This window comes from Sus scrofa, chromosome 14 (assembly GCF_054392235.1).
Source record: "Sus scrofa isolate SSC_HxYL_T2T_F1_AM1 chromosome 14, Sscrofa_HxYL_maternal_Yorkshire_Landrace_v2.0, whole genome shotgun sequence".
Classification (NCBI taxonomy): Eukaryota; Metazoa; Chordata; class Mammalia; order Artiodactyla; family Suidae; genus Sus; species Sus scrofa.
The window spans coordinates 113,048,577-113,061,450 of NC_139396.1; the positions used below are offsets into that span (position 1 = coordinate 113,048,577).

General features: G+C 41.2%; 1 protein-coding gene and 1 long non-coding RNA gene across 51 annotated transcripts in view; one reads left to right on the forward strand and one right to left on the reverse strand.

Moving 5' to 3' along the window:
• Positions 1–12,874, forward strand: part of MARCHF8 (membrane associated ring-CH-type finger 8) — a 142,139-nt gene that overhangs the window by 102,514 nt on the left and 26,751 nt on the right. For all 50 annotated transcript variants that reach the window (XR_014827513.1, XM_013983459.3, XM_013983467.3 and 47 more), the window contains one exon: positions 3,419–3,469. Coding sequence is in view for 49 of the 50 variants with exons in the window: in XM_013983459.3 (XP_013838913.3) it covers positions 3,419–3,469 (51 nt within the window). In the remaining variant the exon portion in view is untranslated. The remainder of the gene's footprint in view (positions 1–3,418; positions 3,470–12,874) is intronic.
• Positions 2,903–7,623, reverse strand: LOC146396944 (uncharacterized). The gene is made up of 2 exons (XR_014827566.1): positions 5,106–7,623; positions 2,903–3,524 (listed from the first exon to the last, which is right to left on the reverse strand). It is a non-coding gene; the product is annotated as an uncharacterized LOC146396944 (long non-coding RNA).

The window sequence follows — 12,874 nt, forward strand, 5'->3', positions numbered from 1 at the left end:
GTATCTTCTGGGGCTAGTTATTTGATTTTACCATTTAAAATATTGAATTGTTCTAACAAGGAAGACACAATAAAGGCTTATGTAATTACACTTATTTCTCAAGTTCAAAAAGTTTAAAGAACACCTTTTAGATCTCGGTCTGGATTTATAATGTTACCTAGCTTAACAGCTAGGCCTTTCTCCACCTCAGGACCATTCTCTATGGAATAATGAATGTCAAAAAAGTCTAGGACATGAATTATTGGTGCTCAACTTCTCTATAGATCTCCAGATGGTGTTAAACTGGCCATTTCTTGTGAGATAGTAATTTGATAGTGGTTATAATTGGTTTCCTGTACAAATAATCCAAAGCATATGGTATCTTTGTTTTAGTTTAGTAGGCTAAATTAAAATTTAGTAATAAATTGTCAGTAGATGAGCCTTTAAACCTGGATTCACAGCAGTGCCTTGTGCTTTTTGCTTGTATGTTCTTGACCCATGAATGAACTTGAATGATTACAGATACACTTTTTCTATAGACAGAGGGACTCTCATTTCCCAGTGAGTGAATAAGATAATTGCATGCAATTCCTAATTATACCTGGTATTTCAGAAACTGTCTTTGGTGATATATTGCTAACACCTTGAGCATACTTTATAATTTTATTCTTTTCTATTCTAACTGTGTAATTGACATGCTTAAGACCAAGAAACATTCCATGAGACTAAACTTAATAGCAGTATCTGTATTGTATCATATTTAAGAAACTTGAATTTCTATTTCTACTCAGATTTATAAAGTAAGAGAGACTATAATAAAATTATTTCCAAAATTGCACAAACACATTGCTATAAAGACAAGGAAGAACATGGCCAAAACATGTGCTGCTGGCTGGCAGGACACTGGGTAGATCTTGAAACAGTTCTTCATCATCCTTTTAGTGATATTGAGTGTTCAAAGCCAGGTGTACAGACATCAAGTCAGTCTGTGATTTGATGGATTGAGGGGAAGGAGAAAGTAAAAAATTTTCTGATGGCGAGATTTCTTTAAGGAGAGCCTTGGTGGAATGGAATTAACTCTTCCTCAAAGGAGATTTTATTTTTTTATTTTATTTTATTTTAGGGCTGCACCTGCGGCATATGGAGTTTCCCAGACTAGGGGTCTAATCAGAGCTCCAGCTGCCAGCCTGTGCCAGAGCCACAGCAACGCCAGATCCAAGCCGCACCACAGTTCATGGCAACGCTGGATCCTTAACCCACTGAGTGAGGCCAGGGATAGAACCCGCAATCTCGTGGTTATTAGTTGGATTCGTTTCCAGTGCACCACAATGGGAACTTCCCTCAAGGGAGTTTTTAAATGATCCTTTGTACTTCCTTCCAGTTGACCAAAGAATTTTACCTACATCTAAACTTTTTTTCCCCATGGTTATTGCACGGCATGTGAACTGAATAGAGAATAGATAATTTTTAAAAATACGAGTAAGATCATTTCTTTCATTTGTAATAGTTTTTTTTTTTTTTTAAAAAAAACTCACTTGATTTAGAGCAAGGCTCAGTGAATTCAGGCAAAGTTACTTTATTATTCTTAAAATTTAGAATTAGATTTAGGAAGGATATGGCATTGCTGCAGCCGCGGAGCAGGTTGCAACAGTGGTTCAGGTTTAGTCCCTGGCCTGGGAACTTCCACGTGCCTTGGGAGCATCCCTCCCCTGCAACCCCACCAAAAAAAAAAAAAAACAAAAAAAAAAAACAGATTTACTTTGAGAACATTCGCTTTTAAAATTATTTATGTATTTATTTTTGCTTTTCAGGACTGGGCCTGTGGTATATGGAGGTTCCCAGGCTAGGGGTTGAATTTTAGCTGCAGCTGCCACCCCACACCACAGCCACAGCAATGCCAGCTCTGAGTCACGTGTGCAACCTACACCACAGCTTAGAGCAGTGCCAGATCCTTGACCCACTGAGCAAGGCCAGGGATCAAACCTACATCCTCATGGATTCTAGTTGGACTCGTTGCTGCTGAGCCACAACAGGAACTCCAAACATTCACTTTTTTTTGGAAGGTTATACTGTGAATACTATTGTATTCATTTGCTAGGGCTGCCATAACAAGTACCACACACAGACTAGGTGGTTTAAACAACAGGAATTTCTTTCTCACAGTTCTTGAGGCTAGAGGTTGAAGATCAAGGTGTCAACAGGGTTTGTTTCTTCCCCAGGGCCTCTTCCCTTGGTGGGGTAGATAGCCATCTTCTCCTTGCATCTTCTCCCTGTGTATATCTGTATCCTAATTTCTCCTTCTTATAAGGACGTCATTCATACTGGAGTAGTGTCCAGTTTAATGGCCTCATTTGAACACAATTTCCTCTTTAAAGACTCCCATCTCCAAATATAGTCATATTCTGAGTTAGGAATTCAATGTATGAATTGGGGGTGGGGTCATAATTCGGTCTATAAGAACTATGTATTGGGGAGGTCGGTTTAAAAGCAAAAAGACCAGTTAGGAAGTTATTCAAGAACTCCAAGTAAGAAATGAAGAGAACCTAAACTAAGGCATTGACAATAGAATTGGTGATGGGATTTGAAATTGAGAGACATTAGGAAGGAAGAATTTGACACAAGACTTTGTGACTTGAAGGTGAAGGGGTATGAGGGGGAGGAGGCTAGCAGGACTCTAAAATTTCTCTAATCCAGGAGGAGAAACAGGCTTGAGGGAATAGGTATGAGCTGTGCAATGTTCCAGCCAGATGGCCTGGTATGGTCTGCTATCCCTATTTCTTCTTCCCCTTCTTACCGTTACAGCATGGACCATTCACATAAAACTGTACACGCAGCTTCTTGCCTCTGAACCTCCACTTGAATGCTTTTTTTTTTTTTTAATTTAAATCAGGCAAGTTTTTCTTCTTCTTCTTTTTTTTCTTTTTACAACCACACCCACGGCACATGGAAATTCCTGGGCTAGGGGTTGAATCAGAGCTGCAGCTGCCAGCCTTTGTCACAGCCATAGCAATGTGGGATCTGAGCCACATCCACATCCTACTCCGAAGCTTGTGATAACACTGGGTCCTTAACCCACTAAGTGAGGCCAGGGATCCAACCTGCATCCTCCCAGACACTTATGTTGGGTCTTAACCCGCTGAGCCACAACAGGAATTCCTTGAATGCTTCTTAAGATACTTATTGTCCTCTTATTTTTACAGTTGATTCCAAGTTCTTATTCGTTTCTTGTTAATAAAAAGTTTCTTTAGGGCAAGGACTATTGTTTTATTCATCTTTGCCAAATTCTTCAGTGTCTAATAGCTGGCCCAGTACATATTATTTTGTGCTCAGCAAATTCTAATTGAGGGAATGATTTGTTAATAGGATTGTTATGATTAATTACTTGTTTGCACATTTTAATCAAAGCTTGATAATTAACACCTGTTTGGTTTTCTTGCAGAATGAGAAGACTTTGGGACATTCCATGAGTCATTCAAGTAACATTTCTAAGGTAAAGTGCACTGAAATATGTTATTTTGCAGCTTGAAGTTTTTGTATTCTTATGCCTGGCATGTATTTACACTCTTTCCTTTTAAAGACATAAAATCTTAATGTTTCTTTTTTCTTTTTTTTTTTTTTTCTGTCTTTTTGCCTTTTCTAGGGCTGCTCCCGCAGCATATGGAGGTTTCCAGGCTAGGGGTTGAATCAGAGCTGTAGCCGCCAGCCTACACCAGAGCCACAGCAACACGGTATTCGAGCCGAGTCTGCAACCTACACCACAGCTCATAGCAACGCCGGATCCTTAACCCACTGAGCAAGGCCAGGAATCGAACCTGCAACCTCATGGTTCCCAGTCGGATTCATTAACCACTGAGCCACGACGGGAACTCCAGCCATGACAGGAACTCCTTAATGTTTCTTTAATCAGTTCTGGAACCATGTAACAAAGTATATGGCAGTTATACTTTTCTAGTGAGGCAGGGGTGTGACTAGGTGAAAACCCCATTTCTTCCAAGAGAAATCATTTATTTTCAGGTAAAAGAAATCTCAGAGAGTCACCAGAGAATCCGTCACCTCAGTTAGGAATGCATTTGACTGATAGTACCAAAAAACTAGCTCTGGTGACTTAAGTCTTAAGTAATTGTAGACTTAAGTGGTTCTGATGACAAGATGTCTAGAGGTGGATGGTTTAGGGCTGATACAGTTGTTCACAGATGTTTCTGGAGACCCAGGCTCTTTATCCTTTGTGCCACCTTCCTCAGCATGTTGTCATTCTCATGTTTGATATCTCATGGTCTCAAGGTGAGTACTGGACCTCCCAGCACCATGGCCATGGCCTTGGTGGAATAAGAAGAATGATGAAGGATGGGGGAATCTATCAGCTAAGAGTGACCTTTTTGAACAGGAAGGCAAAGTCCTTCCCAGAAACCTTACCCAGCTTCCTGACTTCTGCTTACATTTCACTGGCCAGAACTGGATCACAAGGCCACCACCAGCTGGAAGGTGGCTGGGAAAAGGAGGGCTAAGGAGATGAAATGTTCAACCATCAGCACCTGATGCACCTGTGGTGTGGTCACTTGAGTAGCCTTCCAGGAGCACATCAGCTGCTAGGCGTGACTCTGGAGCCAGCAAATGTTGTCTCCCATGTCAGGAGCTTACTCTCATGTACTGCTCATCTCTTAGACCAGACAGGGGCTCTGCCAGCTTCTTGTCCATGTGAATGTATCTATGAAGATTCCTTGTAAAGACAGACTTTCTCTGGATGTCTATGTCAGATCCTGACAGAAAAGTCTGAACAATGTAACAAAACATGTCCTGCTGTCTCAGGCCTCCTAAGTTCTCTAATATAAACAGTCACATATGCCATTTTAATTTATAAACTATAGATTTTTTTGTATCACTCTGTATTATATTTTTAAATTAAAAGTAGAATGTAGAAAATCATTTAAGACATTAATTGGAATTCCCATTGTGGCTCAGTAGGTTAAGAACACCACTATTATCCATGAAGATGAGGGTTTGATTCCTGGCCTCACTGGGTTAAGGATCTGGCGTTGCCATGAGCTATGGTGTAGGTTGCAGATGTGGCTTGGATCTGGTTTTGCTGTGGCTGTGGCATAGGCTGGCCACTGCGGCTCAGATACTACCCCTAGCCTGGAAACTTCCATATGTCTTGGGCCCTTAAAAAAAAAAAAAAAGCATTAATTAATCTGTTCCTTGTGATCTAATCATGTCATTCTGCCACTGCATTTTATAAACAAAGAAAAGTCTATTGTGCTCAATGTGCCTAAAGGCCATTTACAGAGTGCTTCTTGGTTCTTTGCTAACCTTTTTCCTAGAGCAGCATGCAAGCCAGTGGCTTAAGCCACCCCATGTAAATAAATACTTTTCACCAAATACTCTCTCCTGTTCCAACCCATGTTTCTTTCCTTTTGGTGTTCCCTCAGCCAGGAATGCTGGAGCAATAGAACTGTATGGTGGTAGGTCATTACTGACTGAGTAAAATGGCCAGTTTTGCCCTACAACTTTTTGAAGGAGCTGTCCAACATATAAGGATAGGGAAAAGTAAGATGGTGTAGATCTAGACAGCCTGTCTGGTTAGGTTGACTTAAACATTTTAAAAGCATGCAGTAGGAGTTCCCGTTGTGGCTCAGTGGGTTAAGAACTGGATGTAGTGTCCATGAAGGTGTGTGTTTGATCCCTGGTTTCCCTCAGTGGGTTAAGGATCCAGCATTGCTGCAAGCTGCCACATAGGTCACAGATGCAGCTTGGATCCCATGTTGCTATGGCTATGGCATAGGCCTGCAGCTGCAGTTCCAATTCGATCCCTAGCCCAGGAACTTCCATATGCTGTAGGTGCAGCCATAAAAAGTAAAAATAAAAAAGAAGAAAAAAGAAGAATCTTTTTTTTTTAAAGAGGCATCCATGGGGTAGCCTCTTCATTGCAGAGAGTCAGTAAACTGACTTTTGTTCTGCCAATTTCTGCTGTACAACAAGGTGACCCAGTTATACATACATATACATTTCTTTCCTCACATTATGGGTCAGGATAGTTCCTGATTTAGCTATTATTATTTCTTTACTGATCAAAGGCAGAACTACAGATATTCTTTTTTTGTATTTCGCTTTATTGTACTTTGCAGATATTGTATTTTTTACAAATTGAAGGTTTGTGGAAACCTTGCATCAAGCAAGTCTATTAGTGCCATTTTTCAAACAGCATTTGCTCACTTTGTGACTGTGTCACATTTTGGTGATTCTCTAAATATTTCAAACTTTTTCATTAGTGTTATTATATTTGTTACGGTGATTTGTGATGAGTGATCTTTGATGTTATTAGTACAACTTTCTGAAGGCTTAGATGGTGATTAGCATTTTTAAACAATAAGGTATTTTTTAATTAAGGTATTTAGGTGGGTTTTTTTTTACTCATAATGTTATTGTACAGTTAATACACTACATTATAGTGTAAACATACTTTTTATATGCATTGGAAAAAATCAAAACTTTGACTTGCTTTATTGCAGTATTTGCTTTATCGTAGTGGTTTGGAACTGAAGCTACAATATCTCCAAGATATGCCTTATATACTTTAAAATAAATATAACCTGGGGGCGAAAATGAAGAAATCTAATCAAAACTCTGACTTTTTCCTTCTTGCACACATTTTTATTGTGTGTTCTCTGTGCTGGGCACTGAGCGAGGTGCTGCCATAAAATGATGAGCAAAACAAACATGGCTACTGATGTGGAGCTTTCCTTTATGAAGGGTTGGAATTTTCATAAAAAATTTAGCTCCACGCTTTAACACTCAGGAACAGGGAGCTGTGAAAGCCTCAAAGCTTTCTGCCACAGAGCAGAAAGATGATTTGGGCTTTTTGCATTTCTACAGCAAGTTCCTTTGCACTTAACTGAGATCAAAGGAAAAATCTCAGTAACTGGAAGTCCTGTTTGCTCACACAATTAACTTTGCAGGGATCCCATCTACATGAATTTTTGTTGCAGAAAATAAGCCTCCATAACTATGTTAGGCATGAAACAGTTAAATAGGGCTGAAGAAGGGAGGGCAGAACTGCTGTGAAAGATAACTTGTTTTTGAGAATACATTTGTTTCTTACAGCATTTATAAAATGAGCCTGTTATTTGAGGCTACTTTTATCTTAAGTGTAGCAGACATGCTTAAGCATATGCTTCATAACTGTGAGGTAGAAGATAACAAAGAAAAGTCAGTGCATGGACATGTTTTATGCTATCTGAGATCTCTGTTGTCTTTGTCAAGAGACTTTTCCCGTTGACTCGGCCTACGGCTGGGTTTCAGGCTAGTTTGTACTCATACTGTCAGTCACCTGTGGTCTGCATTATGCTTCTATGAAAAAACTTAAAAGAATTCCCTGGGAGTTCCCGTCATGGCTCAGTGGTTAAGGAACCCAACTAGCATCCATGAGGAAGCGAGTTTGATCCCTGGCCTCACTCAGTGGGTTAAGGATCTGGCGTTGCCGTGAGCTGTGGTGTAGGTCACAGACTCCTCTTGGATCCCTCATTGCTGTGGCTCTGGTGTAGGCCGGTGGCTACAGCTCCTGTTGGACCCCTAGCCTGGGAACCTCCATATGCCACAGGTGCAGCCCTAAAAAGATGAAAGACAAAAAAAAAAAAAAGAGAGAAAAAAGAATTCCCAGTGGCTCAGTGGGTTAAGGATCCAGCATTGTTGCTGCTGTGGCGCACATTCATTCCCTGGCCTAGGAACTTCTGCGTGCCATGGGCATGGCCAAAAACAACAAACAAACAAAAAAGCCAAAAAACTTATTAAAAAATGTTCTTCAGTATGTCACCTAAACTCTTATTCTGTCACCTACTACTGGCCCTGATTCTGCCCTTTGTGAACTAGAGCTCTGACAGACTAGGGGATTTGGGAGGCTATGTGGTAGAGAGGGGGGAAAGGAACAGAGGTGGGGTCTCTGCTGTAGGAATCATGTGCAGCCTCTGACTGTCAGGTGGCCATCACTCCCAGGGCAACTTGGCAATGGGGCTTGTGATGGGAATGCATCAAGGTGCTGACATGGCCTTCAGGTGAACTCAGATGATCATGGAGGCTGCTTGTAGAAGGCCCACTGTGTTAGGATGAGGTGACGTGACTGCCTTTCCAGGGACATGTGCCAACACCATGCCCCCATCTGCAGCCTGTCTCATCACTCAGCATAAAGTATCCTCAATTGGAATGTACACAAGTGTAGCATTTACGAGTATTGCCTGAGTTCAGATTTTGTCCAACACTTAACTGTGTGCCACGCATTATGCTTTGAATGCTGAACAAAACAGAGAGGAGAGGAATAAGCAGGCCTCCATAAAATACTTGCAGGCAGAATTATTATGAAGGTAAAAGGCAAGGGGCCAAGGTACAGAATTACGAGGAACTGAAGTTAGAAGGGCTGCTCAGGGAAAGTATGGCTAGAGAGGGAAATCTAAAGCAGGACATAAAAAGTAAAAAGCAGCTGGCCAGGATGGGGTTAAACTGTAGCAGGAAACTGGTTTGTAACCTCCTTGGGAAATCCAATACGGTAGGTAGAAATGAATGGCAGATGTTAGCAGCCTTAGTCACTAGGAGTGATGGCTCTTATGGCTGCGCAATTGCAAGGTGGCTGTAAATCCTGGGGCTGTGCTAGTTTGGGCCACTCCAGGAGGACCACTGTACTTTGGCCTAAAGCCCTTTAGAGGTAGATTGGAATTCCCTGAGGAGGTTTGAACTCACTCTATCCAACTGGAACTTTTTTAGAAACAAGGAATTGTCTAGGCCTGGCTCATTGTAGGGGCTAGGCTTTCTCAAGTCTCTGCTGATGCCTCACAAGGGAGGCTTATGTGCAAGAAGAGGCAGCACACAGACAAGGTGTTAGTTTACCCAGAGGGAAGCATTCTCATTCAAGCCTGGGAATTCGATTGGTCCAGGTAATACCATTTCTTGGGCCTTTTTACAATTGGCAGCACTTACTACAGGGAGATGGCAATGGCTAGCTAGAAATCCTCGATGAAGCCTGATGCGTGGGTACCCTCCTCCTTGCAGCCAGGCAGGCTTAGAGCTCCAGCTGAAGGCTGAGTCCTGGCAAAAGTTTTAGAGCTCCGCATAATTTTATTCAGATACTATGAGCATTATGTGCCTCTGGTTAATCAAATATTCCTGAGTTGAAGTCAGATTGGACATATTTAATGAGCACTTAAAATTATTGCTGTTCTATTGTTTCGCAAGCAAATATCAATGAATTTGAGCATTGAATCTCCTAGATCTCTTGAATATTTTCTAGTTAATGTTGCCATAAGATAGGAATGAGAGCGCAGAATGTCATATGTCAGATGTAAATACAGCCTGAGGATGGAGGCTTGCTGGCCACACTCAGCAATGTGATTGTCAAGACCAAGGTCTTCTTCTCTCTCTTTCTGAATATAGAGTCGTTAACCAGTGACAGAATTAGGTTACTCAGACCTATGGGTTATGTATGAAGTTAATGTGCCTTTTTTACTTTATACCCAAGAAAACAACTATCCCAAAGACAAGATACTTACTTTCATGCAACAGAAACAAGGGGAATGAATTGGCAGAGTTGAATGGCATCAAGTGGTGACAGCCTGCTTTATATGTGTCATGAACACCACCACGTAGCCCCACTTTGGGACCTGATGGAGCTCAGTGATCAGTGTTTTGTTCTTTGACTCCCCCTTTGCAAAGACGGACTGATTGTATTTTCTTATTTCTTTTTCATCTGACTGGTTACAGTTTATTTTTTGTCTAAAGCTTTAGACCAGCAGTTTTCAAAGTTTGGTTCTGGATCTCTTGGTGGGGAGAAGGACAAGCTTAAAACCAGTTTCATAATAAAATCAAGACATTATTGACTTTTGTTATTCTCCTTCTCTTATGAGTGTAGAGTGGTGTTTCCGGAGACTGAGTGGCATGCGGGATGGCATCTTCTCTCTGAATCTAATGGAATGTGTACGGGTGGTCTCATTTTTTCAAGTTTTCTGATGTGTGGTTGATGTAACCCATAAAAACACAAGCTCTTTGGGGGGGCCTCAATCATTTTTAGAGTGTAAAGGAATCTTGAGACCAAGAAATTTCAGAACCTCTGTTTTAGATGTACTGATAGAGACACAAAATACTCCAGGGTGTACTTGTTTTATTTATTCAACAAGTATGCATTGAACACCAGCATGGCAACACTGCGTGCCAGCATTATGCCGTGTGAAATAGCAGCAGCTTCTAGATGAACATACTGTTCCATTAATATGGTTCTGTAAGCCTTGACAAGTGCCAGGAAAGAAATGAACAGGGTACAAGGACAATGAATAATTGGGGTGATAAGCCCCAGGTCACCTAGCAGTTGTGGTCCACCTGGAAGCCTTCTTCACAGAAGAGGCCTTCCTGCAATGGTGTCTGTCACATTTATGCATCTCTGATTTTATTTGATCCTTGTAACAGCCCTGTGGATTATTGACCTGATTTTTAAATGATTAAATTCTTGCTCTAAGAAGTATGTTCTGGGAGGTGGTGTGCTTAGTGGAGTGGCCCCAGAACATACAAAGACTGAGGACCTTGGGAGTCAAAAGCCAGGGCTTCTTTCACCATCTTAGAATTGTCTCAAAGAAGAATTATTGGAAATAAAAACATATCGCAATTATATATTTGAAAAGTTAAATACTCGAAGTCACCAGTAATAAAGGGTCCTTTTGAGTGGTAAATAGCTCAGATACCTACCCTTTTCATCACAGTATTTCTGATGATTTGGGGTCTTTTTAAAGTTATATTTGTTGTTTCTGGGAATGTGAAGCCATCTTTGCTCAGAAATCATTGCCTTCAATGTAATTTATTGAAAACAAGTTATATTTGCAAGATCCCCAACAGTAGCTTAAAGCTCAGCTTTGGAAGATGAGCCACGAGAAAGTCCCTTCAGCATTGCCTACTCCAGCAGTGCTATGGATATATGCCCCTTGTTATGCTGGAGATTATTATTATTCATGTAATTCCAATTCTCTCTGAAAACCCACCAGTGTTAGCACTACTCACTAGGCAATGCTGAGAGTCATTTATAATGGAAATCATTGTAGAATTAAGTAGTCCTTATTGTACACTCTCCTCCATGAATTCAATGTTGTATATATTCTATATTTACTTTTTAATGGTCAGTCTTAATTAATTACTATTGGGAAAACTCGTTCTTGGCACGGCCCCTCATCAAGAGTCAACATGTATTTATCAGCGCAGCCACAGAACTGGCCTCTCCTTCTTTAATTGTAGATCATTTTTAAAGTTGAATACAATTGGGTGTTTATTTTTAGAAATCAGAATCTCTCATAATGAAGCATTTGTTTCCACAGAAGAACTTCTGTGCTAAGCAGAAAGTTTGTTGAAATCCAATTCCAGCCTGTACATTGCCATGTCTAAATATCAAGTGAGACTCTATTTGGCTTTATTATGGGAAGTCAAGCCTGCTGAGCTGGCAGTAAGGACCCGATCACTACCTCTTGGATGGGTGTGGTAGGGCAGTAGCATTTAGTAACCTCCTGAGGAGGAAATAGAGGTAAGGTGGTCTGGTAAACAGAATTTCTAAAGTGCCCCCGACCCTAACGTCCAGAACCTGTGACTAAGAAGAGAAATTGCTGACAGGTTCTTTGTATGAATGGAACCTGAGTTCTTAAAGGCACAGAGCTTTCTCTGGCTGGTGGCAGAGACTGGAAGCAAGGGTGGCTTGAAGATGGGGAGGGATGCCTGGGAAATGAAGGGAGCCCACGGCTGACAACCAGCACGTAAACAGGGCCTCAGTCCTAAAGCTGCTAGGAGCTGCCTTCTGCCAACAACCTGAATGAATGTGGAAGTATATTCTTCTCCAGAGCCTCTGCAAAGAAGGGAGACCCTGAGCACAGGGTCCCCTCAGGCTGTGTGACAGAGGATACATTTGCGGTTTTGAGCCGCTGAGTTTGTGATAATTTGTTAGCACAGTAATAGAAATCGAATACAGGTGGGAAATGCCATCTTTGTAGAGAAAAAGATCTCTCTCTCGGTAGCTGTTCACTTCCACAATCTCTATGCTGACAGTGTAACATTCTTTCTTGGTTTAACTGCTTTCTTTTTCTTTTGCTTATTTTGATTTGGAGGGTCTGTGATTTTTTTTTTTTTTTTTTTTTTTTAGAACTGCGGGAGTTCAATGACCTTGAAATTATGTTGGCCACGATCCTTTGTAAGAAAGAGTTTTTACATTGAAACTGTTCATTGACACACACAACTGAAAGTAAAAAATCCCCCAGAAGGCTTAATCATCATGTCAGATGCACTCTGACATCTATTTTATTTCATTTTTTAAAAATGTAGATCATGCAATCAGTTTCTTTACCAGATGTCCCAGAGTTGGAAAATCATTACAGTTGGTTGTACAGTTTTATTTTGACTTCTGAGACTTGTAGTCTCTCATTATTTAAAAAAGCAATTTGTGTTTAGGAAATACCTGTTCATGGTTAAGTGGTGTAAGGCTGGAAACGGTCTTCATGAAAAGTCTCTCCTGCCCGGAGTGTCTCTCCTGCTCTCTTTCGGTGTTTCACAGGAAACCACTGTTGGGAGCCATTGACAGATATTTTGCATGTGCCAGCGTGCACAGCGTGGCTCTCCCCTCTCTGCTCCCTCCATTACCCATTACTGTGCAGAACGAGCTTTGCCTTCTTTTAAAGTTTGCGTTCCTTTCTGCTGTTGTACCAGTATCGACCCAGTCAGATCCAAGCCATAGGCAGTGAGGTTATGCCAGCCCTTTGCTCCCAAACCTCCTTGTACATATGTGTGAGGATGAATTCCCAAAAGAAGACTTGCTGGGACAAAGTGTATGTGCATTTGTAATTCTGAGGGAAACTGCCAAACCTCCATCTTAGGAGGGAGGTTGACCAGGTTT